At 42.9% G+C, this 27,448-nt stretch overlaps 2 protein-coding genes and 2 long non-coding RNA genes across 5 annotated transcripts in view; 3 read left to right on the top strand and 1 right to left on the bottom strand.

The window, feature by feature from the left end:
- Positions 1-21,408, top strand: part of wsb2 (WD repeat and SOCS box containing 2) — a 22,234-nt gene extending 826 nt beyond the window's left edge. Inside the window, exons 4-10 of one of the 2 annotated variants that reach the window (XM_063195397.1) lie at positions 90-307; positions 452-580; positions 17,997-18,097; positions 18,814-19,010; positions 19,569-19,667; positions 19,778-19,894; positions 20,144-21,408. In XM_063195397.1, coding sequence (XP_063051467.1) covers positions 90-307; positions 452-580; positions 17,997-18,097; positions 18,814-19,010; positions 19,569-19,667; positions 19,778-19,894; positions 20,144-20,345 — 1,063 coding nt within the window. In that variant the 3' untranslated portion in view covers positions 20,346-21,408. The remainder of the gene's footprint in view (positions 1-89; positions 308-451; positions 581-17,996; positions 18,098-18,813; positions 19,011-19,568; positions 19,668-19,777; positions 19,895-20,143) is intronic. The other variant, XM_063195399.1, reaches the window with a different exon arrangement.
- Positions 1,221-4,226, top strand: LOC134446118 (uncharacterized). Its single transcript, XR_010034378.1, has 3 exons — positions 1,221-2,013; positions 2,355-2,429; positions 3,485-4,226. It is a non-coding gene; the product is annotated as an uncharacterized LOC134446118 (long non-coding RNA).
- LOC134446119 (uncharacterized) lies at positions 5,994-7,359 on the top strand. Its single transcript, XR_010034379.1, has 3 exons — positions 5,994-6,185; positions 6,498-6,576; positions 7,177-7,359. It is a non-coding gene; the product is annotated as an uncharacterized LOC134446119 (long non-coding RNA).
- On the bottom strand, positions 20,755-27,448 carry rfc5 (replication factor C (activator 1) 5). The gene is made up of 11 exons (XM_063195400.1): positions 27,317-27,448; positions 26,837-26,901; positions 26,612-26,748; positions 26,180-26,259; positions 25,524-25,597; positions 25,090-25,249; positions 24,009-24,090; positions 23,366-23,495; positions 21,991-22,068; positions 21,188-21,242; positions 20,755-21,064 (listed from the first exon to the last, which is right to left on the bottom strand). The coding sequence occupies exons 1-11, from the start codon at positions 27,361-27,363 to the stop codon at positions 20,965-20,967; spliced, it is 1,008 nt and encodes a 335-aa protein (XP_063051470.1). The 5' UTR covers positions 27,364-27,448; the 3' UTR covers positions 20,755-20,964.

Raw genomic sequence — 27,448 nt, 5'->3', positions numbered from 1 at the left:
TAAGTTTGCAGAAAATTATATCGCCCTTGGCTGTAACTAACATGCAATGCTTTTCTCGGTACAAACTGCACTTTCTCTTCCTCATTCAGAGAAGGACATGATCGAGATGGCTGTCAAACGGATAAAGCCCCTGAAAGGACTTTAAATTGTGGCCATACAGTGTGGGGTCTAGCGTTTGGACCACATCCGAAAAACCGGCCCGGTGCCATATGTCAGGCCAGTGATAGCATTGATGACGACGTTCAAAGGTTGCTTCTTGCCACCGGACTCAACAATGGCATTATCAAGATCTGGCGAGTTGCAACCGGTGAGAAACTTCTGCTGGAATCCGCTGCACTCACGCGTAACTTCTTTGCGCACATCCTGTGTTATGTAATGTTTGTTTTCACATTAGTCAGCTGTTAAGCATTCCACTGAAATGTCAGAAGTGTCATGTAATTTCGCTTCACAGGTGAGGCAGTGTTTAATCTTGAAGGCCATCAGTCTGTTGTCAGAGAACTGGTCTTCCCACCCAATGGAACACTAACATTGGTGTCCGGCTCTAGAGATGGGACCCTGAGAATATGGGACCTAGAAACAGGTGGGCATCGCTCCTCTCAACCCTGCAGTGTAAACAAATGACCCGTCTCATCATCTATGTCCTCAACCCTGGTCAAAGCAGCACAGTTTAAGGGCCGTACACACACGTCGCTGCTATTTACTCGCTACTTGCTCACTCGCCTACTTGCCACTCGCTCTGGGTGATTTTGTTTACTGGTTGTCATGGTTCCCGCTGTCCGCGCCAATAACGTCCGTACGAAACTAAATGTAGGCATACGCTGTTTAACGTTGATCGTGTGCTGTGCACCACAGACCTGTATTAACCAGGTCTGTGCTGTGCACAACCATGCATCTGAGCCTTTGATGGTGTACACTGTATTGCATGTATTTTCCTCAACACTTCAAAGTGTGATGGCGTGCAGAAGTTGGGTGGTCAGAACACCACAGGGGCAACGTCACCTGTCAATAACCTGTATCCTGCATTCCAATTGGTTACTCGCTTAAAGTGTAACTTGCAGGTTAAACACCACTAAATCTCATTTTAAGAGCCTCAATACATAAATTTAGATGTGATATATGTCAAAATACCGAATTATTGCATAAACAACATTTTCAGAAAACTTTGTCAAAAATAACGGCGGCTTCTTNTAAAGAGCTGATGACAGATTTTTGACGTTTTTTGATATGATTTTTAACATAAAAAATAACTCAGAATGATATATATATGAATTCTGGAAAGCGCCTATTTTCCAAGTTATGATTTACAAACGCGGTTATTTTGGCGAATTTTACTGGGCGCAGCACCCTGGAGACCACTGATGATGAAGTCGAAAATGACGTCAGCGACAGAACTCTTCCTCCTCACTCACTTGCTGATGCCCGTGGTATTGATGGGACAGGAGGTGGAGCTGTGCTCTGAACATGTCAATTTTGGATAATTTCGGTACTTCCACATTAAAATAATTACTTGGCTGTTCAGTTAAATGTCACACAAATGTGTGCTACTGTCATTCGGAGTGCAGTATTCAGGAGGGGGTCTCACAGTTAGGCTGGTCTATCAGGCTAATCATGTTGGTTTGCACCAATAATCCTTTTTCCATCCAATATAAAGTCGCTTTAAAATAATGCGCATTAAAAAGTTGATGCGACACAAGTGATGGAAAAGCGGTTAAGTCGCTTCAACGCCAGCTTTGTCGACCTCATTTATATCGCTCTAAAAAGGTGGATTGGCTAGAGATAAGTCGACATAAAATTGATGGAAAAGCGTTAAAGCGACGTAGGAAGTTCGTACATGCGCAGTGCTGTTATTATATGCGCGAGAATTTGAAAGCTAAGTTTGGTCGAGAAAAGGCAGGCGTCAAGGAATGGGGCTGGGGGAAAACGCTGTTTTGATTTTTTCGAAGAAATGGACCAGCTAGCTACTGGGTGCCAGGCCGGTCGTGGTTGCGAGGTCCTCTGCTGTTGACAGCACCGGTGAGTGGATTAATTGTTGTTGATGTAGGAGGCTGGTGTTAACCTGGCTACATTATCCGACAGGGAACTTGCTAATAGATAGCCTCAGGTGTCACATAGGACTCCAGGTAGTACAGCTGTTTACATAAATGTCTTCTAGGTCTACTTTGTAATCTTCCCCCCTCGTATGTCGTTCGCACAAGTAATGATATGTTTGTATCAAACAGGACACGATACTCAAAGAGAAATAGCGCAGTAGCTAAGTAAACAGAAAGACGAGGACTGACTTTTGCTAATGAAGCTATGGATCTGATAAACGATTTCTCACTGTTAACATTGTTCGTCTGGCTCTGTACAAATAGTTCCCCCTGATGACCAATCTGGTGTGGAAGACGAGAAAGAGGATGAAGGGGATGATGAGGAAGAAGAGGGTGCTGGTAAGTCAGGATCATCATGCTTTTGAATGTCATGTTATTCATGCTAATATTGTGTATCACAAAAGTTGTTTTTTTGTTTTTGTTTTTTTAAACAATTCAACATCTGACCAAAGTGAGTACTCCGGCACCCCTATGCGAAAATGCCCTGAAAGAGCCAGGTGCAGGACAATAAAAGTATTAATCCAGTGAAAGAGTAATAGAATAGTCCAGTGAAGTGAATAAAGTCTGCAACACTGCTTCTCTTTTGTTAAATTTAGATGTACAAGAATGGTTTGATGTCAAAATCTTCAATAACACCATTGGGGGACATCATGTTTAAATAGTACATATGCAAAAGGTCTCCTGCTGGAGTAACCTTTTGCCTCGGTCACTGCCTCTAGGTGACTTGTCTGACACTGACACTATGCCCTGCACTTCTTTCATCACTGGTACTCATAGTGCTGGTAGGCCTACTGCTTGTCAAGGATGCACTTTGCCTGATTAAGACCTGAGGGACGAAACGTTACGCTCTCACTATTCAATTTAACAGAAGACAAGCAGTGTTTAGGACTTTATTCACTTTAACTTACCTGTATTGTAAGCATCCAAATGTTGGCAGCATTCATGTCAAACCATGTCAGTACTAGTACCATGCCTCACTGGAGGCAAAACACACTGTTGTCTTCGAACTACTGACTTGGGTACTGTCACACGTACTTGACACCATCTAAAACAAAATTGTTTATCTTGGGATTATCAGTCCACAAGAAATGGTCCAAAACACTGAAGCAAATCATGCCTCACTGAAGACCTTTCTATGCATTTTCAAATAGGGGTGTACTCAGTTTTCTCTTGTCAGAGGTTGAGGTGTCATTTTGATAAACAGCTTCAAAATATTCTTAACACTGATATCCATTAAATCATTGGAACTGAATATGTTCACGCTTACTTCAGGCTAATATGTTCAAGCTTAGTTGACACCCTTTAACTTAGATAAAAAAAACTCTAGTGTTATACCATGTCTCAAATAACTTAATTTAATGTGTTTGTATTTTATGTGTTTCCTCATGTAATAGAAGACTACAGTGGACAAGTGACCATGGAGGATTCAGAGCCCCCAGGCCCCACCCCAGGTGCAGCAGGAGGTAGTCGCCTGTTTCGCAGGCCACTGAAGAAAAAGTCTTTACTAGCTGCATAGAGTCAGCAGCTGTCGGACTTACTGAAAAGTCAAGAGGCAGGAGGAGGAAGATGGAGAGATGCTAACTTCTCTGAGAACGTCCGTCAAGCGCCAGTTTGGAGCATCAGAATAACCCGCCCATTGCCTCTTCAAGCAGCCAAGTGGCCTTACCATTTAATGTTATTTTATATTTAATACTAATTATGAATATTTATTAAATGCATTTTTATGAAAAATGCCCATGTTTGTTTGTTTTTAATATACATATTCACTTGATGTGAATTCTGTGATCTTTCACAAATGCATGTGAGGCATCAGGTGACGCATCAGGGTATCTCTTATTGCCGCTGCCTCAGTGTCCTCCTCAGCTGACTCAGGATCTTCTCCTCTGCTTTATAATGTTAAATTCAACTCTTCAAGTGTTAATTCAACAGTACAATAACACTAAAATGAGTGGGACCATATGCTCTAAGCAGTGTTGACTTGAGACTGCAAATTTTACCATGTGATTAGGCGTACAGCCTCAGACAAAATAAAAAATCACCTGTCATGTAGGACAGTGTTTCCCAACCAGGGGTACGTGTACCACTAGGGGTTCGTGAGCACACTGCAGGGGGTACTTGGAAAAATGAAAAAAAAAATGCATGGAGCATAGTCACATTGGGATATAGAGCATGAGTGAGGGGGGTACTCATGGTATGACAAAAAGGCTTAGGGGTACACAAGACAAAAAAGGTTGGGAAACACTGATGTAAGATGTTCATTCAGTTGATGTTAGCTAGTCCTTTTCAGACAGGAGGACAGGTACAGGGGTTGGTCATGGAGGGCGGGGAGGTGTTGCTCTCACGGGTCTAGGCCTACTGTAGTCTGATGGCCTGTATGCCCTGCCTCTGTCTGCTGTCAGAGAAGTGTGAAGTTATTTCGTTTGTATAGTCCTTTATTGCCTTCCTGATGCCCTTGCTGTTCAGACTAGGCAGTTTTGGGTCGGGTCTGTGATTCATCATTTTTCTTAAAATAAATAAATAAATACAATCACTGAATGAACAACCTCCACGACAGGTGATTCCATACTTTTTTTTGCCAGGGGCTGTTTGTAAAATTGTAATTGTTTTGTAGTGCCTAAAGCTAACTTAAAAAGTGCTATTGTGCCACCCGTTTCCCCAACGACACCTCTGCTCTCCCTGCTCGCAGGGTCAGGCCTCATATGTGGCTCTACAAGCACATAGTCTCTCTCTCGAAACAGATGTTTGCTAACTCGAAAATCAGTCATAAACTGACGGTCCGTAGGCTATGTTGGCACGTCCATCTCCCACCACAAACAGCACCTGGTGCTGCCAGGTTAGTACTGGCTATCTGCGAGTAGTCTACTAGTAAAAATCACAGTAGGCTATGCGAGTCGCCTTCTCCGGGCTGTCATCCTTTTCCTGATCACAATTATTGCGGATAGTATATTGATTATTAATAACACGACACGTAGACTGTCCATCTTGTTTTGTCGGTCAAGGCTATATTCTCACGCGCGATAAAGTCTATTTTTCTTTTGACACAAACATTCTAAAAGAGCGACGCAGTGGATGGAAAACGACCAAGCGCGACAGAAATATGTGGATTAACGAGAGGCATTGTGACGTAGCTTCAATGCGCTTCAAGTACTTTTTTGATGGAAAACGGTTCTGGTGCGACTTTTGTCGCTTTAAATAAAATCGACACAAGGTACAAGTCGCTTCAGAATTGGATGGAAAAAGGATTATTGATACAGTTTGCACATCGGATCCGTCGCCGGGGACAAGGCTACCTCTTCAAAGACCCGTCAAATCATGTTGTGAAACAAACGACGTGAAGGTACGTAACGCAATGTATCTTATCTTCAAGATAATCATAAATGCAATCATAAAGCCGGCGTGATAAGTCGCCTTACAACGACGAGAGGCAAAGTGTAGCACTAGTTAGCATAATATGAGGAAATGCTAGTGGGTGGACATCAACAAATGATTGCTTTCATGAGGATTTTTTCCAAGCATTTTGCATCTGTTTTGTGATTACTGTGGCATTGGTGTGTTATACAGAACTGGATTTATGTTAAAACATCGAAGAAGTAACTTACAACCTGCCTTGTAGTAACTAGACTCGTGGAAACACTGCACTAAGCTTACACTTTGCCATTCGTTGTTAGGAGGACGGTAATCACGCTAGTCTGGAGGAGTGTGTTGGTTATAATTCCTACGACATGACTAGAAATGGTCTCTTTCTGCCCTTTACAATGCATAAAAAAACGTTTGTGTTTCCCCTCGTCAAGAAATGAACGCCACTTGCATAGTCGCACAATCATCTGGTCAAAAAAGTCCTGCTATCATTGCACCATAACATGGTTGATTTTTTTCCCCATTCTTGTATTTTTTGTATGTCCTCCTGAGGTTTTGGGAAAAGGGATGTTGTAGGCTAATAATGTTGGATTGCTTTTGTTACACCTGTGCTTCATTTGTGTGTTTCAATTTTATGTTGGCCAGGCCTACTTTACAAGGACTACAGAAGAAATGGGATCCCAAAATGGAACTGGAAGCAGATCATGGGTCACACCATGCAACCAAACACTTTCTGCAGTAAGTCTAAGTCTTTATCTGTCCACCAAGAACATGTCATTCTTCCTATCTGCTAGTCGACACCGACTGACATACAGTATTAATACCTAATTGATCTCCCTCTGTCTCTCACTCACAATTTGACATTTGTCTGGCTAGCATTTACATCTACTTGTTACTGTATGTATCTATCCTACCCCCAATATCACTCTGTATGTGTCCTCACCGTCTTTCTTTATGTAGGCCTATAACCCACCTAAACTACCGTCCATCAATATACACTCTTATCTAACCCATTATGTATCTTTTGTGTTTCCTTGTGTCAATATGTAGCCGCTGAGCGAAAAAGAGATGCAATACTTCACACCCTGAAGATGTACCTGGGGGGAATTGCCAGAAGATTTTTTTTTTTGTGGGTAAGAACCTTTTTTCTATTCTGGTTGCAGGTCCTTCACCCATTGATGCCTAAAGAACATGCAAAAAATTCCAGCTGAATGCCTAAGCCCATTTTGAGAAAAGTTTCCCTCAGCATATGAAAAAAATATCTCAGCCTCTGAAGCACATTAAAACATTGACAGCAATTGCATTAAACACAAAGACCCCCATCTTGCATTAGAATGTGTTCATTCAGCTCTAACATACAACATTTTTAATGAAAATTAACTCATGAGCCTGAAAGTTGCGTCATGCGGCACTTGGGACAATGTTGCGCTTGTAATTTACCTGCTGATGTGAACACCACCTCATACAGTTTTGTATGTGACACGTATAACCCACTACTGCATGATAATCTGTATCCTGCATTGCATTTCAATGTTACATCGTGCCAAAGAATTATTTTATTTTGGAGCCCACCCATGCAATTTCCCTTGTATTATTTTTGCCATGTCTTTTTCTCACATTGCTGCAAAACATTCAAACTCTATCATTTACCAAGTAGAGTGTTAATGTGTGTGGATTGCCCTTCATTTCAAATTGTATTTTTGATCTAATTGTTCTATTTGCTCCACAGGGCGAAGATGAAGCATGGCAGGACTGAGTGTAGGCTATATATACACTGCAGGCCCTGGGGGGAGCTTTTGGTTGTATTCTTCATGTAAGAGATGTATCTAAAGCTGTGAGACACTTGTTATTAGAATGTAATATTACTGATATTTGTGGTGTTAACTAAATAGATTGATACATTGACCAAAAATGTTCTCCGTTTGCTTTTGTACAGTCTGAATGAATGTGTATAAATGGAGAATATGTTGTAGCATATGGATAAGCAGGGGTTAGACAATGAAACTGAAATACTTGGTTTCAGATAGGCTTGGCTATAGCAGCCGGCCATGTATATTGACCCTGTGGAGCTCCTGACAGTCAGTTTTTCTCTTTTGTACACTGATGTCACCCATAATCTTTTGTGCATTGCAATATTGGGAGCGTAATTGTGCATTTACCCTGCAAATATAACCTTCACACTCTGCTCTTGCAAAGTACAATTAATGAAGATTGGCCAGACTGACCCAATTTAGCCATGAAACCCTCCACAATAAAATGACATGCGTTTTAGTTTCATTGTCCAACCCCTGTAAATGTTGTGCTATACATGGGTTTCCCATTTGCAAATAATCCCTGGCTTCGCGCCACTGGCGGCGCACTCTACAACCCCCAATTGTTGGAAACTGCTGTCACTCAAAAAACACGCTCACGTGGTTGGCTGCTTAGCAGCCTGCCCCTCCTCACAGTGGCAATGTTTGTAAACGGGACACCTGTATAGAAGACAACTGTAAACATTACAAATATTATTGACTGACATTGCTAGTAAAGAAAAAAAAAACAGATGCCCAAGAAAACTTTTATTACAGCATACACATTATATTTCCAGAACTTTACTACATAAAGGTGGTACTTAACCAAATGGACAGGCGCAAATCATTCAGCCACATACAGCACAGACATACTGCTTGTAAGTCATATAGGCCACATTCAGCATGTCCTCATTGAGACACAGTGGAGAAGTGAAGTCATGGATGGTGATACAGGTAATGTCATCAAGGGTTTGCTGTGCTACATCCTGCTCCCTTCAGCAAATAACCCCTTCTCTGTAGGCGTGGTGGTTACACACAGCTCAAATGACACCTGCACAAATGAAAATGAAAATTGGCTGTAATTTACCTTCCATGAACAATTTTCATCACAGTTACAAAATAAAGATCTTTCAATAAAGTTGTGGTGTATTCACTTTGACAGGCAGGTTTTCGATGGTGTTGGATAGTGTGTTTACAGGTCACACTACAAAAGAGCCTACTCTATAGCCTAGGATATGGGCATCATCAGTCTTCCTCCTCACCTGCTGGTTTGATGTGCTTGTCTGTTGATGTGACAAATTTTATAGCAGAAGTTGTAAGCTTAGTAGTACACATGTTGTCTTTGCATCGTGGTCTCTTATTGCCAAGTTTGAAAGGACTTGGTGTTTCTCAAAGCAATTGTGCCTGCACGCTGGGTTGTTAGTTTGACGAGACATTAAGAACGACCAAAAGTAAAAGCATTGCTCTAGGGTGGAGGAGGATTGACGATGACCGCCTGTATTGGGTCATGACAACTGCTAGTAGCCTACACACTTCAAAAACACAGGGTGAAAGCAATAGGCAGGAGGCAAGTAGCTATGCTATAGGACCTGCATCGTAATTATTTGCTAAGGCTGAAGTGGGCTATCAAATATTATGCTTCATTCAAGGATAAAACTAGAACTCTCATTCACAGTAGAAGACGTGCCTGCCAAATGAATCACGGATCGGCTACCAGCAGAGCTAGCTTGTATGTCGGTTTGCATGCTGATGCTACCCAATACCTATTATTGGCTTACATGGTATTCAGCATTTGCACGTGCAAGGCAACAGTACACAGTAGATGTAGGTAGTATTAAATCAGATAACAGGCAGGCCTATTAAAATACTGATTGTCATATTTTGAACAAAAGCGTTGACCTACCAATCTTTGTTCCCACGGACGTCCGTGAGTAGTAGCAGCGATTTCTCTGGTAGCAGCCAACAGAGCTGTATGTGATCCGCAGCGCCACCTTCTGTTCTGGCGTTGACGTCACAACATGGCGGTTGACCAAGAACCCAGAGGTCTTGCAGTGTGTATTTAAAAGTTGGATATTCGCGTAACAACGTTTTCTTTTGCCGTGTTTATGACACACATTGAACCTCTTGCCATATTGTCCATTTTACTTAAGAGATTTAATTGATTCATGTTTCTGTCATCAGCCCTTTAAACAAACATTTAGAATCCGACGTAGATAGAGGGAGTCGCTGCGTTCTACAGACATACTAAAGACCGCAGAGAATAGGCCAGATTATAATATTGTAACACCTTTCCAGACCTATAGGCTAAATTTCAACAAGTTAAATGGCCTTAAACAGTGGCAGTATCCACCAGATACCGTCTGAACCATTTTATTATTTAAAATAATAATATTTTTTGTAGGTTTCCTCCATGTCAATGCGCTGCAGCAGCGCCATGAGGGTGTGCCAGACCGTTAGGCTAGGCTATGTGGCACTTCATTAGGTTTCAAAATAACATTGTTAACCTAATAGAATGTCTGATTGATATAAACTCTATTTGTGCATATAGCATATTTAATTTTATATTTTCGATGTGTTTCCCTCATTGTGGAGATTCTCGGTTGGATCCAGAGTCCTGAGTTGGGTAGGCTAGATGTAGCCAAAAGAATCCCCCTCCCCATCACAGAGCTATCGCGCACTACCACCACCACCGACTGTTTTTATTGCCCCAGTTTGCACAGTAAGATTGTCATTATTAGGGTACGTCACATTACTTTTTTTGGAGTTTATTAACGCTGCTGTGCTGGCCTATAACCAAACTTGACTGTGACTTTATGGCGCTTCGTTTTTGTCGAAAAAAAAAAAAACCCGATATGCTTCCGAAACATAACCTGACGGTGGTTTTGAACTGCTGGAGAGAGTGAACCTCTTTCTCCAGGCCTACATAGCATATCCACATTTCCATCTTTTTTTCTGACGGTGTGTCTTTTGCGCATGGAGTGGACAGTGTTCCAAATTGGGTCGTAGCAAAGTTTTAACTAACCTATATGCAGTACCCTACACTCACGAGAGATGAGCAGGATTTGAAACAGGTTTGATTCTTGCGGCGATTGCTGATAGGATAGCCAGCTGGGCCAGCGGTGGATTGCGTGTCGTAACCATACACAAAACCAGGCGAGACTCGCTCTGGCAGACAACATTGCTCTGCGAGAAAGATCATCCCTGTCTTCCTGGCGATTCATCCCCTTTGTCATCGTCCCTCTTTTCCTGTTAGTAATTTGGACCTGGCATGTTTATCCCCGTAATTTGTAAAACCGGCAATCAAACGTGCGCGCAGCACTTTACAAAGACGCAGGTATCCCCTCTATCAAAGGAACCTGTTAGCAGGAGCGCTACCACTCCACAGCAGAAGTCCAATGTGCAGGTTTCAGAAAGAGTCGAAGACGAATAACTCACGTCAGCCTCAAGGCATATTTATTTTAAGTATGATAAACACACTGCTCAAGAGCGGTTGGGTCATGGCTCAAGGGCACTCAAGAGAGTGATCAAGCATAGAACATTCCTTTATATAGGGGGTGTGACGTCACCAATCATAAACATCTCATATCAAATCAATAACACCCCCTTGTGGTGTGGAACAAGTACAGTACAGAATACACACAGTCAATCATACACATATGTCAACACTCCCACTTATGAGTGACTCGTATCCTGTACAGCTTTTAACAATCAGAATATACACAGAATTAAATCAAAAACATTTCACATAGTACACACGGTACTTAACATATTTACAACTTGTCAGACACTACTACCAAACATGACTCCTGTAAACTTCTGCAATTTCACCTTTGAGACAGGCTTGGTCATAGCATCTGCTATCATCTCATCTGTTGGACAGTACACAAGTGTCATCTTCTCATCTCTAATAGTAGACCTTATGAAGTGATACTTGATGTCTATATGCTTGCACCTCTGTCTGCACACAGGATTCTTCACAAGTGCAATGGTGCCCTGGTTATCCTCATGAACAACAGTTTGAACATATTCATAGGAATCCATACCCTTCAGTAATTGCTCTAAGTAAATACACTCCTGTATTGTGAGAGCTAAAGCCATGTACTCGGCTTCACATGTGGATAATGCTACTGTGGGCTGCTTCTTACTCCTCCACGATACCAGTGAGCTCTCTTTACTCATGCTCACACAGTAGCCAGACGTGCTCCGTCTGTCGCTGGTGTCTGCACCCCAGTCTGCATCACTGAATGCCCGAAGGCCTAAACCATCGCTGCTTTTCTTAAAAGTCAGCTTCTTGTCAGTCGTACCTTTAAGATAACGCAGTGCATGTTTAACTGTCACCCAGTTTTCCTCTGTGGGGTTTGCAAAGTGTTGTGAAAGCTTACCAACCACATAACTAAGATCAGGTCTCGTACAAGTAGCTAAGTAGATGAGACTACCTACAGCTTCCCTGTATTTAGTTACATCTGTCATCTTGGGTGCATCGTCAGTGTATTCAATCTTTTGTTCACATGGTGTTTCGCGTGTTCTGCAATCCTGCATATCAAAACGCTTGAGAATCCTCTCAGTATACCTCTGTTGTGACATGGTTACACATTCATCAGTTTGACTGAAATCTATGCCTAGAAAGTGTTTCAACTTGCCCAGGTCTTTCATTTTAAATCTGCTGGAGAGCATTGCTTTTACCTGCTCTAGGCTTCTCGTGTTGCTTGCTGCGATGATAAGATCATCCACCCAAATGACAATTATGACCTTCCCTGCCTGCTCTGACTCTTTTGTGTATACACAATGGTCTGCTGGATTCTGTGTAAAGTCATCATTAATCAAACATTTGTGTAACATTTCGTTCCAGTTACGTCCCGACTGTTTTAAACCATAAATTGATTTCTGCAGTTTACACACTAGATTGTTTCCTACTTTTTCATAACCGTCAGGTTGCTCCATGTAAATGTCTCGGTCAATGGGTGCGTGTAAGTATGCTGTCTTTACGTCCATTTGGTGTAGAACTAAGTTCTCTTGTGCTGCCTTTTGCATGAGTACACGCACACTCGTCATGTTTGCCGTGGGGGAGAATGTCTCACCATAGTCAATCCCCTCTCTCTGGCTATACCCCTTCGCCACAAATCTGGCCTTGTACTGCTCACGTCCGTCACCACCCTCTTTAATTGAGTACACCCACCTACCTCCCACTGTCTTTCTGCCCTCTGGCAATTTGGTCAGGGTAAAGGTCTGGTTCTCCTCTAGTGACTGCATTTCCTCGTCCATTGCCCTCTTCCATTTACCTGCTTGTGGTGATGCCATAGCCTGCTTAAAGGTCAGTGGCACGCCACACACTGCTCGGTAACAATAGTCGACACTGGTGAGTGTACTATCATCATCACCATCACTGTCTTCCTGAGTAGAGTAAGCACTGAGGTAACTCGGGGGCTTACGCTCTCTAGTGGGGTACCTCCCACTGCTTGGGGCCTGTGGTGTCACCATGTGGTGCTCCTCACCATCATCCTCTGGGGATTGTGGACTGTCAGTCTGGGTGTCTGTGCTCTGAGCACTGGGCTGTGGTGCGTCTGTCTTGTTAGTATGTACAATAGGGTGAAATTCTAAGTCCTGCGTCTGAGTCTCATTGTCACATGTGGTTTTAGTAATAAACTTAACCAGTCTGTGCTTCTGCACTTTTCCCTTGGTGGGGTAGTAAACTAGATAGGCGGGGCTGCCCTTGTCGTGCCCTACAAAGAGCCCCTTCTCACACCTGGGATCTAGTTTACCCTTGTCTTGTTTGTAAGCATAACACTCGGACCCGAATTTGTGCATCTGGGCTAGATCACACTTCTTCCCTGTCAGTGCTGTGTACGGTGTTGTGCCAATGTGCTTGTTAAAGCATCTGTTTCTGGTGTATGCAGCTTCCTGAACGGCATAATGCCATAAACTCTTAGGTAAGTTGCTGTCAATCAGTTTACACCTTGCCATTTCAAAGAGAGTACGCCCTTCCCTCTCAGCTATGCCGTTCTGGTGTGGGGAGTAAGGACAGGATGTCTCGTGTCTGATTTTGTTCTTTCGCAGGAGTGTCTTAAACTCTCTGCTTGTGTACTCGGTCCCGTTGTCTGACCGGATGCATTTCACATCGCCATAAGGCGCTACATCTGCCAGGAATTTTTCAGTAGCCTGTACGGCATCACTCTTTGCTTTCAGAAAGTATGTGAAAACTACTCCTGTGCACACATCTGTGAATGACTGCATGTATTTGTAACCATCTATGGAACCATTTGTCACTGGACCAGCTAGATCAGTATTCACAAGCTCAAGTGGTGTTTTCACCTTGTCAGTTGCATTTCTGTTCCTCGACTGAGTAAACTTCCCCTCTATGCATACATGACATTCCTTGTCAGGCTTACGCTTTGCACCTTTAATGTGCATGCCTACTGTAACATCTTGCAGTTTCAGTATGTCATCGTAATTACAATGCCCCATTATCTCATGCCAAGTTTGGATATCATGGCTAACATTGCACACATCACTCTCATCACATTCGGTTGGCAAGTAGTACATTCTGTCACACACATCAATGTTGAACCTTGCACCATTAGGCGCTACAAGAACATTGTTACCTTCTTCGAAAAGTACCTTGGCACCGTGTGCAGTGGCACACTTCACGGAGAAGAGTTCCTGTGGGAACGAAGGGATGTACAGGGCGCTCTTCAGAGTCACTGTGCATATTCGTCCGTCGCTGTCAGTGAGACACACCTGTGCGTCTCCTCTGCCTTCCGCCAACCCGAATGTCCGCCTCCCGTCGGCCAGCTCCATGCTGTGGCTCTCCGGCTTGAGCGAGCTGTCGAAGGACTTGAACCGGCTCCTGTCGTTCAGCATGTGGGATGTCGCGCCTGTGTCGACGATCAGCCCTCTCTCGATCTGCCGCTGCTTCGCTGGCTTGCAGGTGTCCACCCGGAATGTGAAGTCGTCTTTCGCGGGTCCCCGCGCCTCGATCCGACCACCACTCGCTGCCCGACCGCCACTGCTACCACCGCCGCCGCTGCCACAACTGCTGCCGCCGCCTCTGCTACTGTCACCACTGCCGCCGCCGCCATCACCGCCGCTTCTGCTGTTGCTGCCACCACCGCTGCCGTTGCCTCTGCTGTTGCCACCACCGCTGCCGCTGCTACCGTTGCCTCTGCTGTTGCCACCACCGCTGCTACCGTTGTCTCTGCTACTGCTGCTACCATCGCCGCTGCCGTTGCCTCTGCTGTCGCCACCGCCGTGGTCTTCAGCGCGTGCACACCTGGACCTCTGTGTGCGCTCGGTCTTCCTGCAGGCTTTGTCGCTGTGGCTGGTGCTTTTACAGGAACCGCACCAAACTTTTCTTGCGCAGTCATCTTTCCGATGTCCCTTCTCTCCGCACCGCCAACACGCCATCTCTGTCGAAGATCCGCCGCCGTTCTTTTTCCTCAGGGCTGCGCGAGCCTTCAGAACCCTTTCTCCCGCCAACTCGGCTACTGGCTCAGCATCCTCCGAAGCCTCGAAGTTTCGTAGCTTAGCCTTGAACTCTGCTAGCTTCATCTCCGCTACGCCGTGGGTTACCATCAGCGAAAAAGGTTTGTACATTTCTGGTAGTCCCCGCATAATCATTGCCATCATCAGCCCTTCACTCGGTGCCTCGCCTGCACCTCTGAGCGCTGTGAAGATCTGCTCTGCCCGGATAATGTACTCAGTCACAGTCTCTGTGTCCGCTTTCTTCAGCGAGGTTAACGTTATGTACAATGAAACAATTCGTGGCCTACCTTTGCCAATGTAGTGCTCTCTCAGCACCTTCAGACTCTCGCGTCCATTATTTTTACAGTCTCTGAATATCAGTCCCAGACTCACGTTATCGAGTAACGGCGCCAACGAGCAGTAAGCATCAGCGTTCAGCTCGTCATCCTTGGCTTGTTCCTCGGCTGTCAGCGGTCCACCAGGCTCGTGAAGAATAGTGTCTTTTAATCCGACACGATGCATACAACACAGCATCCGTTCCTCCCAGAGCTCGTATTCTTCAGCCCTACCGTCAAACACCGGCCACTTTGCCTTTTGATGCGCCATTCTCCTCAGCTTTCCGTTAGCGTTCCCGGTTTTAGCGCGCTAACTAGCTACCACACTTTTAGCTGACTAGCTAACGTTCGCCACTTTCCGTTACTGCACATTGTCTTCGATACTGGGCCCATAACCTGTTAGCAGGAGCGCTACCAATCTACAGCAGAAGTCCAATGTGCAGGTTTCAGAAAGAGTCGAAGACGAATACCTCACGTCAGCCTCAAGGCATATTTATTTTAAGTATGATAAACACACTGCTCAAGAGCAGTTGGGTCATGGCTCAAGGGCACTCAAGAGAATGATCAAGCATAGAACATTCCTTTATATAGGGGGTGTGACGTCACACCCCCTATATATATGTATGTTCTGGAATCGATCATTCTCTTGAGTGCCCTGGAGTCATGGACCAACCGCTCCTGAGCAGTGTGTTTATCATACTTAAAAATAAATATGCCTTGAGGCTGACTTGAATTATTCGTCTTCGACTCTTTCTGAAACCTGCACATTGGACTTCAGCTGTGGATTGGTAGCGCTCCTGCTAACAGAACGCTTTCTCCGCGTGTGGTGTGCTAGATTTTCCGTATCCTCATGGATTGACAAGACATGTTGGGAGACTTCAATTCAATTCAACTCAATTCACTCCCGATTTTGTAGAGATATTATGCTATTGCTATTCATCAAAATGTCAGGACCACATCAACGTTAGTTTGGCAAATGTAGCCTAACGTTGGCATGCTGATGCAAGGTCGACGGTGAAACAATGACGCATGCAAATAATAATCGATCTACTTCCCCAAGAATAGCCTACTGAAAATGCCCAGCATGTCCAACGTGTTTTACACATTCAAATAGGCCTACTCCCACTAAAGACATCTCCCAAACTCAACGCAATGCAAGCAGGTTTCCTTTTTGGGCGCGGTGGGCCAAGCGAAATCTAAGACTCTCAAATGACGTTGAGAAAGCTTACTAATGTTTAAATTACTGTTATCCATTTTAAAACGTCGTCCATATTGTAACTGTGCAATCGACTGTATTTTTAAGTTTTAGAGGTTATGAGTTGGGCACCAGGCAGCAATAAGACTGCCGTTGGTATAGGCCTAGCCTTCGTTACCTTTCCAAATATGAAAAAACCCCACTGACGAACACATAAGAAATAAAACAGATCAACACAACGAATATCTTTTCTTATTAGTCTTATTATTTAGTGCACTTTTGCAAACCCTTGTTTGCAGACTTGCGCGCTCGGTCTCAATTTGGAACAGCGCACATCAGTTTCTGGCTTCAGCGATTCAGAATTGGTGCACACACTTCACGATTCCTTCTGGCTTGCTCACTCGGCTCATGGTTGTTGCGATCCTGACAATCTCAAACCCATTTTAGAGGCTGCGTGGTGAGATGGGAAGTATAGCCTAGTGCACACGGGGTAACTCTGCGCTCTCACTCCTGAGGAGGCAGCTGGTAGGCTGTTACAATATACTTTTTATTTTAGTAATTTGGACCTGGCGTATTTATCACCGCCTACTTTTTTCGTTGGTATAACTATGGACAACACAAATAACTGTATTCCCTCATGACATTGTAACGTGCTTCACAGAATGCCGCGATTTCAGCACCATGGACAGAGGGCGCAAGTCATTGTGGCGGGGAACATGAAGGTCTCGTTACTCCACGGGCATCGTTTTCGGGAAAGATATTAAAATAGTCGCTATTTCTAGTAACGGTCTACTATGACACTGTTTTAGATAGGCATATAAAATGCCACTCTCTTGTGAAAGCATTGGAAAGATATAGGCTACTACAACCAAAACTGTTGGTAAGCCTACGTCAACAAGCGAGAGCTGAACCAGAACCTTAGCTGGACTCCCTCTATCTACGTCATAGAGGCTCTGCCAGCGAGAAGCCCAACATTTCAGAAGTGGCTTTCAAATGATACATTTTCATGAAAATATTGCAGTTTGACATTGTTACAGACTGTGAATTTCACATATATGTTTCAAAACACCTCTTCTGACAACATCCTGTATAGATTTAGTTATAAATTTAACCTAAACATTACCCTTTAACTCGCGTCGCTCGAAGATAAAATAAGTTTATCTCGGAACCCGCCCACATCGCATCGCTTGTACTCTCCTCGCCTACTCGCCAGCGAGACTCGCTGGAACACGTAGACATTCTATTGACTTCATCCGCTGAGCGAGTAACTAGCAGCGACGTGTGTGTACGGCCCTTTAGGCATGTTCAGTCCCCTTCCTCTTTGGTACATTTCAGGGTAACTGTCCAAGGTGCTATTTTGACAGGATGGGGAGGAGATTTTAATCTCTGGTGGTGGGGGAACAAGGAATTTTTAAATGGCAAGTAATGCTAAACTCCACTGATGTTCCTTTGATTCTGTTAATCCCCATCAGTCACATTTCAACCTGTAAAAGCAGCTCAGACTGGTTAAGAAAGGCTGAAAGTAGGGGGGCGCGTGCTGTGGCACAACGCACTAAGCCCCCCCACATTTGGGCTTGCATGCCCATGGGGACCCCGGTTTGAGTCCGGCCGGGGTCATTTCCCAACCCTACCCCATAACTCTCTCCTGCTCATTGCCTGTCTCCTTTCACAATAAAACCCCAAAAAGCCCAATAGAAACACACACAAAAATAAGAACGTTTAAGAAAGGCTGAACATTTTTCCCTGTCTTTTCTTTTTTTCACCCCCACAGGCAAAACGCGGCATACATTGAGGAGCCGTGGAGGTTGGGTGGTGTGCTGCAGGGTGGCTCCAGACTGCAGTATGATTGCCTCAGTCAGCAGCTCAGACAACGTAAGCAAGTTGTGTAACCATAAACCATCCCTCTGCTAAACTCACTAATGCCTCTTTTCCACTGCGGTTCATCTGGTAGGCCTACAGCTTGACATAGCGCAACTTTTCCGCCACTTTTTGTTTTTCAAATAGGCACGACACAGCTCAACGGAAGAGCAAAAAGTGGCGGCCAAGTCGCGCTGTAGGCCTACCAGAAAACTGTCAGTGGAAAAGAGGCATATCTGTGCAAAAACATGCCTTACTTACACGGAATGTATTGGCAAACATGCAAATCTTAAAACAGGATGGATCATGTTCCTTTTGTGTTTAACACAACATTCCTCCAACCCCCTCTCATACGTCATTGTTTATTTGTATTCGTTTCAGTTTAATATCTTTCTTAAAATATTAAGGGGGGGGGGGGACTACCCCATGGACCCAAACTTGGGACCCCATGGGGGCATCCAAGCCAGTGGTGTAGTCTAATTTTTTATGGTGGGTATAATGTATATTTGAGCATTTTTCGAAGTGGGTATACTGTATATATTTGTGCTATTATAAATAATGGATCAATTAATTATTAGTGGGTATACTGAAAACCCTGACATTTTGAAGTGGCTATACTCCGTATACCTGCGTTCTACGTAGACTACACCACTGATCCAAGCCCATTCATGGTACGGTGCATTAGCGCCATATGACACTTCACCTCCTCTTTTTTTGTGTATCTGTGACAGAGAGTTAGTTTGTGGAGTCTTCGCTCCTACACCTTCATGAAGGGCCTGGCTGTCCACAGGCAAAGAGCCGTGTCGGCCTGCGACTTCTCCCCTGACGGAGGGATGCTGGCTGTGGGCTCGTCGGACCCTCAAGCCTCCGCTGGCTGGAGGGTGGACCTCTGGGACCCCTACACCACTGAGCTCCTGGCTACACTACAGTAAGTTGAAGGAGAGGATTGTGCACATTCCAGGAAAAGGTGCAGGTAGGACGAAGGCCTACTGTAGTTTTCAAAGTGAGAAGGCCACACACTTACAATCGCTGGAATCTGATGAAGACTGTTGAAGTCAAAACGTAATCCAGCCATGAAATAATAAAACACAACAAAAAGGATTTAAGTGTGCGGACATGTCACTTTGAAAACTACACTTCAGTAAGAACAGCTATTGCCCCCGCTACTCAATCTACAGACATAATGTACTTTGTATGATACATGTCTGCCAATATGTTGTCAAATTTACAATTGGAAACAGTGCCTGTGGTCCCTTCGCTTTGCATTTTGTTGAGCTCTGAAAGTTTGATAAGTAGTTCGGATCATCAAAATGGAGAGACATGGGACCAAACTCAGACTTATCTGGTGTATGGATAGAAACATATAAATGTATAACAGCCCCCAGACAGAATTCAATGATAACCAAAATGGTCTTTAAAAAAAAGAGAGAGAGATTGTTTTCAATAAATTGTTCTTCATAACTGATTGATTGCTTTGTGTTTTTAGGGACTGCTGTAACTGTGAACCTTTTATGGCTCCCAATTCTGTGAAGACACTGTGCTTTTCCCCTGATGGGCTGAGCTTGGCTGTGGTTGCAGACCACAGGTGTGTTGTACAACAAACACCCCACTTGCATAATCAGGCATTGCCAAGAATGTACTGGTTTGAATCTAGCAACTAAATGCTGCATTACATTCTATTATTATTCCTAACAGAGCACTGAGACTATGGGAACTGGGTCAGAACACGTTTGCGATGGAGACGGACCTAACTGGATTTCACAACGAGCTGTGCTGCACTTTTCATCCACATGGGGGCATCATTGCTACAGGGTAAGCTTTTTCCACATTAAGATTTTTGCTTTGAGGTGTTGCATGTAACCTTTTTAGTCAATTGTTCTCCAAATCTGTGCAAGGAAGGTTTTAACAAGACTTAAGTGCATAATTCTGCCCATTGTGCCTTAAAAAGTATTGCGATTCTTTTCTTCTTCAGGTCAAGAGATGGTTGTGCTAGATTCTGAAAGTGCATAATTCTGCCCATTGTGCCTAAAAAAGTATTGTGATTCTTTTTTTTTTCTCCAGGACAAGAGATGGTTACGCTAGATTCTGGAAGGCGAAGTCACCCGTCCTCAGCCTCAGCCACTTGTGCCGTGCCGTCCTGCGCTACTCTGTCTCAACTCCTCAGATACAAGCCCTCCCCATTCCTCAGAAACTTCTAGAATTCCTCACCTACAGGGACCTCCCCAAAACACAAGAGGCGTACTGCCAAGCCCACTGGAGATAACACTTCAGGGATACAGTTCTTGAAGCCATAGTTGCTACCCATGTTAGCTACTTTGTTGTTTGCAATGCAATTTCCCATTGACAACTATCCAAGTTGCTAACTAGCTAACAACTATGCTTTCTAGAAACGCACCCCAGATCTCACTGAGCAGTGACATTCATGGAGTATTCCGGTATGAATCAGAATCAATAGTCAGTATTCAGTTTAAAACAAGTTCCTGAATATTCTATGAACCTGTGTGAAAGCATCCTACAGCTGTAAAATTCCTGTCACACAACCCCATTTGAGTGAATAAAGAGTTTACAAGACACGTGCAAACCGAAACACAAGTCACCATTGTGTTTAAAAATCAGAATACTCCGCGCATGTAACTACACTCACTGATCTGTAACAACACTGACGCTTGATGTATAAAAAAAATCTATTTATTTATTACTTCTGATGAATGTATGTATGCTTTACACAAATGATTCTGTACATGTGTTAAATGTGACTTTGTCCAGGTCTGTTCTGCCGTTTCTATTGGCAAGATTGCTGTTTACAAATAAAATGCTGTTTAGAAAGTTTACTGTCTAAAGCTGAGGGCAAAGATCCAATGACCAAAGTGTTTCTTGCTAATTTATGAAGCTTCACTGACCACCAGGTCTCTGACGGCTTGAAAAGCTCCAACCATTGAGCTCAGCTGAATCTTCTCACTGGTCCCTGAAGCCAGACGATACCTTTCAAGAAAAGAAAAAAAAGACCATTTTCAACACATATATTGCATTGAATCACCAACATGACTTACGGACAGATAAGAAACCATTATTTAGGGGAAAAGGGGAGGAGAGAAATCCACTCACTCGATATCAGCCAGCTTGATGAGTAACCCCATTCGAATAGTAGGAGGGAAGTCAACTGAAAAGAAACCATTCAGAAGTGAATTAAGAGTGTTTGATTCAATAGCCAACACTCTAAATACTATGCTGACCAGAGGGGTGGGCGATATGACTATTATATCATAAATCATGAAATTGATTACAAGATAGAGTATCATAGCGATGTCTACTAACTTGCTTTCACTTTTATTCTTTACATTATTGTACATTATTTCAATTGTGCACTTTGAGAGTGTCAGTGCGTTTACATATAATAAATTACCAATTACAAATTGCAGTATAAAAAATGCCCTTTTTTGATTAAAAAAAATGATATGAAATTTTTGCCATATGGCCCACCCCTCGCTAACCATTACCCTTATTACTGTTCAGTTTCAGGATCTGTCTGAAAACTCTCAGATGGCACAGACAGTTATTAAATAATACTTGTTTGCCCTCCATAACAGAAATGCACCACAAAACTTAAAAACGGCACAGGAGACAACATCAATCGATACTAACATGGTGTTTATACCTTACTGGCTATCGTTAATGCCTTTCATTTACACACAAACAGGTTTTTTCTCTGAAAACGAATCTAAAAATTCCGATTGGATGTTTGCATATAAAAAGAGAAAAACGCAGACTTCAAGCACATTGATGAGGATTCACCAATGGTGTGAACAAAGATATTTTGAAAAGCGTAGAGAAGAAAAATTTGTTAATCAAAATAGCCGGCTATGTGGCTATGCATCTAAGAACATGGAGTGGCAGTGTAAGATCTTTACCTCTGTGAACTAGGAGATGGACTTCAGTCAGGATGTCATGGAGAGCCAGCCCTTTCAGAGTTTTCAGCTGCAAAATTACTGTGACCATCGTCAAGGAGTTTATATGCTGTGCTTAAGCATGCAATTTTAACCTGTTGTATTGGTTATTAATTATGCATTTGCGCTCCACAAACATGAGAACAACCGATTACTGTGTAGCACTGAACTGGACAGGTATGGGTCCGATTTCTTAAAAACAACAGAGAATCTTTTTATTATTATTTCAAAGTGTCCATATTTTTTTTTACTTATTTAATTTCATTTGCTTTTGTTTTTGTAAAGTACCCAGGAAGCGCCTCGATATATGAAATGCATTTCACAAATAAAAAAACTTGGTATATAAGCACATTTAGTATCAAGAAATGCTTTCTGCATTCTACCATCACTGTTACTTGTCCTGTCTTGCACTTGATGTCAGACATACACAGGACTGACATTTACAGACTATGTCCTTCATGGTATAGGGAGGGAAAGTAATCTCATCGCCCCCTGCTGGCAACGTTCCAACCCCCTGCAACAAATGAATGTTTTTTTTCTTTGAAAAATTACATCTCGGCCCTGACGACGAAGTAGAAGTAGTGGCAGTCATATGATGGGCATGTTGGCCCGTTTTATCAAATCAGGTGGTAAAATGTTCGGTTTTTCACTGATCTGAGCTGATTTTAATATTCTTTAAAAAGCTAATACAGAACTACACTGACTGGCATGTGTGGCTTGTTTACTCCATGTAATTAGCATAGCCAAATTAGCATAGCCAAACATGAGCCAGAGAGGTGGTTACTCGTCACCACAGAAGCCATCATATCTACTAGAGAATTTAAAACCATACCAAAATGATCGCGTGTATATATGTGTAATAAGAAGACAATTTGGAACTCATAGGATTACAAGAATGTGAAGATATGCGAAGAACTTGCGTTCGTTCGCGTTCATTTGTTTCTCTGTGTTGTCAACGAGGCGCGAAGCACAGCATGCTGGGAGCTGTAGTCCGTTTCCGACCAGATTGGCACAATTTCTATTTTTCTTAAAAGGGCAAAAAATGACTTAATATTTTCACAGGTAGTAGTTCATGCTATTGTGTACGCTGAAAAATGTGTCTGGTGTTATAGTTCCAAGTCATATCTTTGTGGGATTTTTTTTAAAACTTGTCTATGGGAGTTTCAATAGGATTACCCTGGTGCTTGGAACGTAACCGCTAGGATCGCTGTTTTCCACTTTCCCTCCCAATAGAGAGAAAACATAATTTCAATTTCCTTGTATGACCTGTGCATATGAAGAAACTGACAATAAAAGCTGACTTGACTACTGCCCTCTAGTGGAGGCTGGGAAAGGATACAGTTGTAGGCGGTGGTGAAGTCCTTGTTGAGAGACCAGTCCAGGATGCTGGCGATGTCAGCCCTGAGAGGGTGCCCAGTGCAGGTGTAGACAGAGTCCTCCGTTACCTTCCCGTAGGCCATGCTCGTACTCTGCAAGACCAATCAAAAAGCAATGCGCACCATCAGCTCAAGTCACAATACACAAAAACAAACGGTAACACTTAATTTTAGTGTTACATCTATAAGCACTAATACATACTGTTCAATGTTAATGCCTGCATACGTAACTTGTAAGGCATGTACTAAGGCCTACTAGGTCCTTACTAAGGTTAAATTGGTAATAAATCCCTTACTGTGCATGAAAAAGACATTTGCGAATACATGCCTACCAAATGTTTGATTTTGCTTTGTACATGCCTTACAAGTTACTTATACTGGCACATAATATGTATTAGTGCTAATAGATGTAAGCTAAAATAAAGTGTTACCAAATATGAATATCCCTGACCTGTGTACAGAGTACATATGATATCGTGTGTGTGTGTGTGTGTGTGTGTGTGTGTAGAAAAGGACATTAAACATGTCCCAGACTTGTGTGTGTGTGTGTGTGTGTGTGTGTAGGGAAGGATATTAAGAATCGTGCGCGAGTGTGGGAAGTCGCACCTGTAAAATGTTGAGTGAGCGTCTCATGTCTCCTCCCGAGAGGGTCACCACAGCCTTCATGCCATCTGGTGTTATGTCCACGCTGTGGGACAGGAAAGGAAAGACACAGAGTACTGAATGACTCAGACAGGAGGAGGGGGGTCTTCATTCATCCAGGCTGAGGGCTTTTTAATCTAAACAACACTACATGCTAAAAAAACCCCACCTCGAGTCAAAATCGACATGTTACTAGTGCCAGAACAAAAATACTGCCATTCCTTTCATTTGAAGAATGTTCTGTCCATGTAAACATTAAGAATAGAATACATTTAAATCAATTGTCTGTCCATTTCATTATTAATGCAATAAGTAAATAACACATGAATGTTTATTATTCATCCTGCTGTTCAATTTGAAAGCATGGAAAGCCGCATTTCCCCCCCCTCTTTGGACCCCCCACGGGCTGGATTGGAAGCCAGTTGGGCTCCATAAAGACGTCTGGTTGCTTAGAACATTGCTCCTTTTACTACCATGATTAGAAAGAATGACAATCCTCACAGAGTGGAATAATTAAAAAAAAAAAAACCTGTTGATTTAAATATGGCCTTAAAGCAACATCCTAACAGTTCTGTAAATAGACTGTAAAGATGATCATTTTACACCTCCCATTCAGTAAAATACCGGTAATTGAGTTTTACCTTTCTCCTGTCCTTCCAACCGTTCAAGTTAGCATGCATCTTAAAACCCATCTTAAAGCTTCTTGCTAGCTGGTAAAACTCAATTATCTAGCCTGAGGGGAGGTGGGAAATGAGCTCATGTCCAGAGAAGTATGCCAAGTAAGATGAGGAGGTATGGTAAGGTGAGGATCAGAAAAGTATGGTAAGGGGAGGACCAAGAGAGTTCAATAAGTTAGATGAGGATCAGAGAGGCACGGTAAGTAAGTATGGCAAGTAAGATTAGGTAAGTATAGTAAGTAAGGTGAGGAAGTACAGTAAGTAAGGTGAGGAAGTACGCTAAGTGAGGTGTGGAAGTACGTTAAGCGAGGTGAGGAAGTACGCTAAGTGAGGTGAGGAAGTACGGCAAGTGAGGTGAGGTCACCCACTTCTCCTGGCGGATTACGTGCTCCAGGCGTGGGACCATCTGGTCTGGAGAGAGCGGGCCGAAACGGAAGCGCGTGCACCTGGACTGGAGGGCAGGGATGATCTTCGACAGGTAGTTGCAGATCATACAGAACCTGGTGTTCTCCGTGAACTTCTCAATGACTGGGGAGAAAAAAACGGAAGCCAAACATTAATTAAAAAACAAACAAAACAAAAAAACCATGATGTGCAATAGGTAGAAATAACAAGAAATGATTGCCATTTCCTTAATAAAAATCAAAAATTGTAACAATTATTGTCATAGTTGAAGATGAAAATCGCCACAAGTGCATGTGTGAGTGTGAGAGAGGTTAAGAGTTAAGAATGGCCAGTACTGGTGGTTCACATGGTTGCCATGTGGCTCCCAGCGGGCAGGCTGGGAGAAGCAGATGGTTACCTCTCCTCAACGCATTCTGGGCATCCTGGGTCATCGCATCAGCCTCGTCCAATATCACCAATTTAAAGCCCTTCCTACAACATTGGGAAGATGTCTTAGGCAGGGTCAAATTGAAAAGTTTCGTGGCAAAATTAAGTCAGCGCCATTTTTTTTTTTTGCAATATTATTATTGAAAATGACAATGACAAAATATTCATTTAAAAAGGTGCACTGAGTAGAATGTGGCCAGAATGGGTACTGCAACTATGCTGCTCATTGAAACTGTGCTGCCTATTACCAAATTTGATCTTTTCATGAATATTTACTAAATAATAAAGCAATATTTGCTAGTATAACCAAAGTACAGTAAGTTTTGCAGCTTGTGTGAAAAGTGCAATTTTTCCAGTCATAATGAATACTTAGAATTTGGTGGAGGTGGTAAGTATTCATGAAAAGGTAACATTTGTGAATGGGCAGCATGAATTCTGGAAATAAACTACAAAAAATATGACACAGTGCACCTTTAAAAAAAATCACAGGAAGAGAAATGTAAAATATATTTGCTGATAATGTTTATTATTAACATTCAAAACCTAAAAGCATTAAGAAAACAAATACATCATGCCAATATGACAAATAATAACAATGCTTGAGAACAAACAAGAGAAATGTCTCACTTGAAAATGGTCCTGGTGCTCGCAAAACTCAGGATGGGCCCTCGTACGACATCAATACCCCTGTCATCTGAAGCATTTAGCTACCATGAAAAATACAAATGGCATGTATATTACGTGTATTCGTTGTCACAGCATCGTGTGTGTTTTTATGGCTTAAAATGCATTTGAGAAGAGTAAACTTCTCAGCAGTTCAAATGTAAAAAGTTCTAAATGGACAAACTCCAATATAGAAATCACTTCAATTAAAATAGCTGGCAAAACATTAACAGTAATACATTCATATGATTAACACTGATTTGTTTAATATCACATATCAAGTAGGCCTACAAAGTACAAAACACAGGCATTTCTATTGGCAGAAGCACAACCTATTTTACACAGCAAACAGATTCAAATGATTTGATAATGTCCTCATTTGAACATAGGCCCTACCTCAAGAACCATGGAGTTGAATTCTTTCTCTTTGTAAAGTTGTTTAGCACAGGCAAGAATGGTTGATGTTTTTCCAGTTCCAGGTGGCCCATAGAAAAGCAAGTGGGGCAGTCTGTCCTCACTAATGAACTTTTGGACTGAAATACACAATGCACATTTTGTCATAAACTCTCATCAGGTAGCTTAAATATGCAAACAACCTACAATGTTTAATTGCATACTTACTTGTGGTCAGAATATCTTTGTGGGAGATCAAGTCATCAAGAGTCTGCGGTCTGTATTTTTCTACCCTATTAGAAAACACAGCGAATAGATTCAGAGGACAAGAGGGTTAGTACATGATTCCTAAATATCTGTAGATCTAGTACAGAGGCAGATAGCTGATAAGCTGTGCGTTCACAACAGAAAACTTGACAAATGCACCCAGACAGTGAAAAATGAGTCTCCATTGCCGCGAAATGCATAACTTACGAAGATACATTATGTTCGTCGTAATCACCACATTGTAAATACAACCATAGTTCTACCTTTAGCAAAATGCGTTTTCGTTTTCTGAGGCTGTCGGATGTCTGTGTGACACAGAATCAGCTACAACTTCAAGCTAGCCTTATAGCTAACCTGCGCACATTCACCACAGTCAGGCAGAATATGCCCTCCCGTGAATAGCTCGTATAAACCCACAGATTTGGAAACATTGTTACATACCAGGGTAGATTCCTTTGTTCTAAAGGCACTTTGTTAGTCGATGCCATGACAATAAACTTGATATGTACGGTGCAAAAGCAAGGTGGCACAACCGGGCACAACAGAAGTCTTTGGCGCGCTGGATTTGGTTCC

Source organism: Engraulis encrasicolus, chromosome 3 (genome assembly GCF_034702125.1).
Source record: "Engraulis encrasicolus isolate BLACKSEA-1 chromosome 3, IST_EnEncr_1.0, whole genome shotgun sequence".
Classification (NCBI taxonomy): Eukaryota; Metazoa; Chordata; class Actinopteri; order Clupeiformes; family Engraulidae; genus Engraulis; species Engraulis encrasicolus.
The sequence above is the reverse complement of the archived record's forward strand: the minus strand, read 5'-3'. Positions and strand labels throughout refer to the sequence as shown.

Coding starts and splice junctions, on each gene's coding strand:
- rfc5 (XM_063195400.1), bottom strand. CDS start 27,363: ATGGCATCGACTAACAAAGTGCCTTTAGAACAAAGGAATCTACCCTG. Junction 25,598..26,179: donor AGCACCAGGACCATTTTCAA/GTGAGACATTTC, acceptor CCAATGTTGTAG/GAAGGGCTTTAAATTGGTGA. Junction 25,250..25,523: donor CCAGAATGCGTTGAGGAGAG/GTAACCATCTGC, acceptor TTTTCTCCCCAG/TCATTGAGAAGTTCACGGAG.